Source organism: Salvelinus namaycush, chromosome 5, assembly GCF_016432855.1.
Source record: "Salvelinus namaycush isolate Seneca chromosome 5, SaNama_1.0, whole genome shotgun sequence".
Classification (NCBI taxonomy): Eukaryota; Metazoa; Chordata; class Actinopteri; order Salmoniformes; family Salmonidae; genus Salvelinus; species Salvelinus namaycush.
In genome coordinates, this window is record NC_052311.1 from 1,085,863 (window position 1) to 1,094,153 (window position 8,291).

Consider the following 8,291-nt stretch of genomic DNA (forward strand, 5'->3'; position numbering starts at 1 on the left):
CAGATGAGAAATACAGAAAGACTAGATCTGTTAGAATGTGTTTTGTTTGGCTCTCAGACCAGGACATCTGATGGAAAGTCTGGTTCAACGCCTAATTGGTTGTATCATGACTCATAGATCCAGGGGTGTGTACCAAATGGCACCCTTGTCCCTGTATAGTGCTCTATTTATGACCAGAGTGCTATGTGCCCTGGTCATAAATAGTGCATTATGGGGAGAATATGGTTCCATTTGGGAGACTGTAATGAGTCATATCCTGCTGGACCCTTTAGGCTGGAGCACACGTAGCTCAATGGACACTGGCTGACAGTTTCCCTTGTAGCGTATAAACGATAAGAGGACTGAGGGTAATATGGCTGAGGAGAAAATAAACAGGAGGACTCAGGTTAATAAAATATGGCCAAACATTGTTGTTCAAATACAAGTACTTTGTTTACATTGTCAGCGGTCTCTCTCTCTCTCTCTCTCTCTCTCTCTCTCTCTCTCTCTCTCTCTCTCTCTCTCTCTCTCTCTCTCTCTCTCTCTCTCTCTCTCTCTCTCTCTCTCTCTCTCTCTCTCTCTCTCTCTCTCTCTCTCTCTCTCTCTCTCTCTCTCTCTCTCTCTCTCTCTCTCTCTCTCTCTCTCTCTCTCTCTCTCTCTCTCTCTCTCTCTCTCTCTCTCTCTCTCTCTCTCTCTCTCTCTCTCTCTCTCTCTCTCTCTCTCTCTCTCTCTCTCTCTCTCTCTCTCTCTCTCTCTCTCTCTCTCTCTCTCTCTCTCTCTCTCTCTCTCTCTCTCTCTCTCTCTCTCTCTCTCTCTCTCTCTCTCTCTCTCTCTCTCTCTCTCCAGTATTTAGATAGGAAACAGTACAATACACTTTTTTTGAATACCAGTACTAAGCCATGACCACTGTAACCCTACCCCAGAGAGTTTCCAACCAGAGACAATAGATGTAATACTCTTTCCAACTGGCACTTTATTCCCTATGCACTACCCTATGGGCCCCAGGTAAAAAGTAGTGTACTACCCTATGGGCCCCTGGTCAAAAGCAGTGCACTAAATGGGGAATAGGGTGCCATCTGGGATGCAATCTATCCCTTTCTACAGCCCTGCCTGGCAGCTCCACAGCACAGTGTGGAATCACAAGTGACAAGGACTATTGATACTAATACATTGAACGTGGTGGTGTTAGATCTGGTTAGTGTACAGACCAACCTGGAGTCACACCTAGCTAATCGGATCCCACGGGTTACAGAATAAGTCCTTCCTCATGTAACAGTCTAACTTTACGTCGTCCCCTCGCCCCGACACGGGCGCGAACCAGGGACGCTCTGCACACATCGACAACAGTCGCCCACGAAGCAGCGTTACCCATCGCTCCACAAAAGCCGCGGCCCTTGCAGAGCAAGGGGAAACCCTACATCTAGGTTTCAGAGCAAGTGACGTAACCGATTGAAACGCTACTAGCGCGTACCCGCTAACTAGCTAGCCATTTCACATCCGTTACACTCACCCCCCTTTCAACCTCCTCCTTTTCCGCAGCAACCAGTGATCCGGGTCACGGCACCAATGTAACAGTCTAACTTTACGTCGTCCCCTCGCCCCGACACGGGCGCGAACCAGGGACGCTCTGCACACATCGACAACAGTCACCCACGAAGCAGCGTTACCCATCGCTCCACAAAAGCCGCGGCCCTTGCAGAGCAAGGGGAAACCCTACATCTAGGTTTCAGAGCAAGTGACGTAACCGATTGAAACGCTACTAGCGCGTACCCGCTAACTAGCTAGCCATTTCACATCCGTTACACTCACAAAACGGAGTGCAGTGCAACTTACTTTTCTTATATGAGCTAAAATAACGACACAAAGGGGTGTTGGAGGTGTTCAACTTTTAACTGTGTTGCTATACAGTGACTGCACATAGCAACAAGGCAGCTGTGATGGTGCATGTAACTAGGTAGGTCTATCTATGGATGACAGCATTGGCCCCTATAAGATGTTCTTATGCTTAAACTCTTGCCTGATAGTGAGAGCCTATTAAGGACAACAAAACCACATTGCATATTACAAATTAATTATAATATTTTTCAATTCCATGCATCAAAATCCTAAATGCTCACCAAGTAGACTTGTTATGAGTCCTCCAAAGATATATGACGCCTGTAAATATTATTTCTGAAGAAGTGACATTTCAACTCTCGCCACCAGGTGGTAGCAGAGCTCTAAAGGAGAGGAAGGGAAATAACCAGAGCCTTGCAGTGGGTGGAAAAGTACCCTTATGAAGAAGGGCTTCCCCAAAACTTCCGTTTGCAACAGGCTGCAATGTCTTCTACTATTGCACCTGCAGATAACACCGACTCAAAACAATAAACATGATGTAGACATCCTGTTATAAACCAATAATACATGCAATTATTAATGCATTCCATACATTCAGATTCTAGTTTGCCTCTATAGGCTATCTGTTTCATAATCTCGCTTTACTGTTGCACGTGGTCCCTGACAAATGAATCATTTAATGAAAAAGAGCAATATAATAGATGTACTAGGCCGATAATAATTCTACACAATTCCGTTGTAGCATTTCCTTAAAAAGATTATCAGCTGATGCAAAATAACAACGAGAAAAAACCAAACCAACAGTTATTCCTAGTATGCACTTGACATGTCACGCAACCTAAACCCTTTTTACTCAAAAGAAATGCGCGGGGAAAAACCCACAAGCACACACTTTTTGGTGCAGTTTTTTTTGTTTGTTGCCTGTTTGCTTCAGGGTGTAAATGAATTGGGTCTCCGGGTCAACTGAGTGCTTAGTGTGTTTGTAGGAGTTCAGAAAAGGGGCAGAGGGGAAATCATGCCATAAGGCGTATTTGCATAAATGATTCTCCGCGTCAGATGACGTCAGGAGACCGTTCGGCTATAAGCGCCGCCGGTAGCAGAAATAGACCCATTCGCAGAAACATAACGTGGCTCACATCATCGGCATTAACCTACCGCACTACACTCACCACAGAAGCAACCGAATCGAGTCAGTCGAGTGATTTAAGCTGAATACAGTAACCTAGAAGTGTATCTAGACAGGTAGATTTATCTACTCAACCAATCGCAAACGTGGCGAGAAGCATTATCCAAACGAGTCTGCTGCTAAATTTGAGTACGGAGATCTTCAAAACGCCAATGGAGGTTGCAGTCTATCAGTTGCATAACTTCAGCATCTCATTCTTCTCCTCGTTAGTAGGAGGAGATGTGGTGTCTGTAAAACTCGACAACAGGTAAATAGAAAAACCGCTCTGCATTCTGTGTGTTATTGATGCGTAATTTGTGCGTTATATATTTCATTCAAATATTTCATCTAAATTGTTATAATTCGACATAGTCATATTTATTTCTTTACAAATAGATTAAGCAAAGTAAGGTTATGCTGGTATTCGTTATGATATAATTGGAAGTACCGTATTGTACATGTCTAATGCTGTGCAGACTTTGAGTAATGCAATTTGACTCCAACCCGCCGCGTGTCTCCTACGGGTGCCTTTTCAAACGCATAAAAGTGGAGTATCTTGAAACAATGTCGATACAAAGTAATCAATTTCATGTCATAGTTTGCAGCGCGCAACAATATATCTAGCTAGGTTGCAAAAAAAAGGCTGAATTGTAGGACAATGGTAGGCAGGCATGCTGGTTTTTCATACACATGCCCATTCTCAAATAGGTTAAGACTTGTAGCAAGGTTCATTCATAGACACAAAAAAGCCTAAACACAAATTAAATAAACATTTGTGATGATAGCATTACGTGGCAATTGCATCTCAAAAGACTCAAAATAAGTGATCGGTTATTGTGCCGTAAAGGCAGTCAGGTGTCTGCATCTATATGAGCGCAACCTGCCGGTACTTACTAGAACACTTGTTCCTTTTGATCCAATGCTCTGATCTGATATGTTGACTTACGGCTTCTCTTCTTCTCTCCTCCACAGTGCCTCGGGTGCTAGCGTTGTTGCCATTGACAACAAGATAGAACAGGCAATGGTATGTATCAGCAGCAGAATTATACACTTTATACACTTTATCGTTCATATCATCACTCATAGTAGCCCAGTCACTCTGGGCTATTCCATATCCCACCACATTCATGCACTTTGCCTATAGTCATCGTTTTCTGTATGTTGATAATCATATTAGGCTAGGCTTCAGTCAAGTACTAGTATACTGTAGTACCGTAGAAGTATGGTAGTCTGTATGTGCCTGCAGCTTTGGGTGGCTACAGTACTGCACGCTCAGTACATGTGATGTGGCATGGGACTATGTTCTTCCTGCTGCATTCTGAGTCAGACAGGGAGGAAGCTATAGATGTGCACAATAGCAGTCAGTCACCTATTTAGTTTACAGATCAACTTTTAAACCTTAATCCTGGCCATATGAGTACAAGTCTCTGTAACCACATGGCCTGTTACTACATGTTACTACAAGTGTTTGTAAGGCACGCTAGGTTAAGCTTAAACTATGAATCACATTACATGGATAGATTTGTGGTCGGTTTGTATGAGTTGCACAGAACTCTCTCTCTCTCTCTCTAAATAGACGTCTCTAACAGTAGATCTCATTCCTTCTCTCCTATGTTAGGATCTGGTGAAGAACCACCTGATGTACGCAGTCAGGGAGGAGGTTGAGATCCTCAAGGAACAGATCAGAGAGCTGGCTGAGAAGAACAACCAGCTAGAACGTGAGAACAGCCTTCTGAAGAACCTGGCCAGTCCAGAACAGATGGAGAGCTTCCGGGAACGGGTTCCGTCCGACTCAGACGCTCTGGTCCCCCTGCAGCTGGACAACCAGTACCAGCAGCAGGCCCAGATGGGACTCCATAACCCTGACCAGTCCTGCCCCTTCAGTGCTGGCTCTGCTGTATAGGTGGCTCTGCCTTTGACCTCCAATTGTAAACTGATCGTCGCTGCCAACTTCAATGAAGCTGTCTGTAACAGATGATGAAACACACAATTGATGAAAAGCACATGAAAAGACGCTCTAACTAGCGGCTATAGGCTGAAGCTATACGCTAAGATAAGCCCGTCCTACGACATCTAGACTCTTTCTCTTTAGACAAAAGCGCTAAACGAGAGGGCTCACATGTAGCCAGCCGGAGAACGCTTGCATTGGGACAGAGGGGAGGCTCTGGCCTTCTGGGGCCAGGAGGGCCAACCCTTCAGCCATTCTCTACCACCCCTGCTACAGAGGGGGGAGGGCTAAGAGACAGGGCTGGCCCGGGGATTCGATCCTGTGGATGCCTCTCCATACCTCTCCTGGTCCAGCCACGGAAAAGGGAAATCTTTTCTCAAGACAGATGCCCCTCCAGTCTCCACTAGATCCCCCCCCATTTAACTCGGCAAGTCAATTAAGAACAAATTCTTATTTACAATGACAGCCTATCGGGGAACAGTGGGTTAGCTCCCTTGTTCAGGCTACCTTCAAGCTACCTTATCAGCTCGGGGATTCAATCCAGCAACCTTTCAGTTACTGGCCCAACGCTCTAACCACTAGGCTACCTGCTACCTGAAATCCATGGGGATTTCTTCTTCTAACTGCTGATAGTACAAGCTCTGAGTAGTTAGATAATATCTCAACCATCTTGTGACTGTTTCCACCTGCCACCATCTACTGATATTCTCTGTCAATATTCCTTATTAAGAAGCAACGTGTCTTTAGGAAACCAAACCTGAGCTCCAGTTGAACGAGTAGAGGAGGAGGATCTAGGAGATCCTGGACTGTTGCAGGGAGAGAGAGGCCTGTTGCTTCTCTATCTCAACCTCACTGGTGATAGGAGATGCTGGACTGTTGCTGGGAGAGAGAGGCCTGTTGCTTCTCTATCTCAACCTCACTGGTGATAGGAGATGCTGGACTGTTGCAGGGAGAGAGAGGCCTGTTGCTTCTCTATCTCAACCTCGCTGGTGATAGGAGATGCTGGACTGTTGCTGGGAGAGAGAGGCCTGTTGCTTCTCTATCTCAACCTCACTGGTGATAGGAGATGCTGGACTGTTGCAGGGAGAGAGAGGCCTGTTGCTTCTCTATCTCAACCTCACTGGTGATAGGAGATGCTGGGACTGTTGCAGGGAGAGAGAGGCCTGTTGCTTCTCTATCTCAACCTCACTGGTGATAGGAGATGCTGGACTGTTGCAGGGAGAGAGAGGCCTGTTGCTTCTCTATCTCAACCTCACTGGTGATAGGAGATGCTGGACTGTTGCAGGGAGAGAGAGGCCTGTTGCTTCTCTATCTCAACCTCACTGGTGATAGGAGATGCTGGACTGTTGCTGGGAGAGAGAGGCCTGTTGCTTCTCTATCTCAACCTCACTGGTGATAACTGATTACCATAATCATGATTCAGAACATCATAGCTTGTATTCTTTGCAGTTGGGGTGTGCTGCTTATGGGGGAAAATCCTGCTATTTTACATTTGTTTTGTGATTCTGAACAAAATGGAATACTTGTTAATAGGAGCATTGTAACTGTTCAGTTAAATGATTTATTATGGGGATGGAAGTATCTACTACCCAGTATGCCTAGCTCTGTACATTTGACTAACATGTTCAGAGTAGTGGGCTGGAGATGAATTTGAGCAGCTGATTTTTTTCTAAAGGCTGTGAATGCGATCCTGACCTAGCAGGCATATTCTGCATGTTCAGATGCCAACCTCAACTTGAATCAATGGCATGACTATAGTGCCTATCTCCAGAAGAGGAATACCACATTTCCACAATGGACTTTTGGTAGTTTTCTAACTACCAAAGACTTTGTCTCATTACTACTCCAAACGAAACCAAGCAACCTGGACCATGTGTACATCGTTCACAGAGAGAACTCTTGTTAGCGTGTGTTTTTTTATTTTATAAACGTTGGGTATTGTTGCTGTATTGTGTCTATGAAACAGGTATTTGTAATGATGGATGTACAATATCCATTTGCAATAAACCGTATGTTTACACTAACGCCATGTTTCCCCTTCAGTTGTTCTTACTCACAAGGGTATTGCAATCTACATGGAGAGTAACAAGAATATTTAATGAACTCTTTAGCATACAGTGACCACTCGCAACAACACGAGCTTCAAGACCCACTGCTATTGTGTTTAAGTTATCTAAGATTTGAGAGTAATTATGTAAAGGATTTATACGTAGGCTTACATGTTGAAGCTTAATTATGTTTTTGCAAGAAAACATTGGACATCTAACCAATGATCATTTAACAGACGAACTAAATGTAGCTTACATGTGTAGGTCAAATGAAAATCCACAACATTTTCTTAAATCCTAGTCCAAAGCAGCACATCTGAACTTTCCAAACAACAAAGTATGTAATAATGGTTGTCCAAGGGGTAGCTAGCCTGGTAGACGAAAAAAGACTTTGTCCCAAAAAAACAAATCCTTCCGCCATATTGGCAGCTAGTGTGTTAATGGCGCGTGTCTGTGTTGGTTTGTGGGTTCTCTACTGTCCTGGTCTGGGAGCTCAGGGCTACACCTATGAAATGAGAAAAGGAGTGAGTATAGTAGGTTAGGACAGCATGATGGGTAAACCAACAGGAGTGGGTATAGTAGGTTAGGACAGCATGATGGGTAAACCGACAGGAGTGGGTATAGTAGGTTAGGACAGCATGATGGGTAAACCGACAGGAGTGGGTATAGTAGGTTAGGACAGCATGATGGGTAAACCGACAGGAGTGGGTATAGTAGGTTAGGACGGCATGATGGGTAAACCGACAGGAGTGGGTATAGTAGGTTAGGACGGCATGATGGGTAAACCGACAGGAGTGGGTATAGTAGGTTAGGACGGCATGATGGGTAAACCGACAGGAGTGGGTATAGTAGGTTAGGACGGCATGATGGGTAAACCGACAGGAGTGGGTATAGTAGGTTAGGACGGCATGATGGGTAAACCGACAGGAGTGGGTATAGTAGGTTAGGACGGCATGATGGGTAAACCGACAGGAGTGGGTATAGTAGGTTAGGACGGCATGATGGGTAAACCGACAGGAGTGGGTATAGTAGGTTAGGACGGCATGATGGGTAAACCGACAGGAGTGGGTATAGTAGGTTAGGACGGCATGATGGGTAAACCGACAGGAGTGGGTATAGTAGGTTAGGACGGCATGATGGGTAAACCGACAGGAGTGGGTATAGTAGGTTAGGACGGCATGATGGGTAAACCGACAGGAGTGGGTATAGTAGGTTAGGACAGCATGATGGGTAAACCGACAGGAGTGGGTATAGTAGGTTAGGACAGCATGATGGGTAAACCGACAGGAGTGGGTATAGTAGGTTAGGACAGCAT

At 45.1% G+C, this 8,291-nt stretch overlaps 1 protein-coding gene across 1 annotated transcript in view; it reads left to right on the forward strand.

Moving 5' to 3' along the window:
- LOC120047839 overlaps positions 1-6,953 on the forward strand; it is a 60,195-nt gene extending 53,242 nt beyond the window's left edge. Inside the window, exons 2-3 of the mRNA XM_038993384.1 lie at positions 3,953-4,004; positions 4,599-6,953. Of these exons, the coding sequence (XP_038849312.1) occupies positions 3,953-4,004; positions 4,599-4,883 (337 nt within the window). The 3' untranslated portion in view covers positions 4,884-6,953. The remainder of the gene's footprint in view (positions 1-3,952; positions 4,005-4,598) is intronic.
- The last annotated feature ends 1,338 nt before the right edge of the window (positions 6,954-8,291 follow it).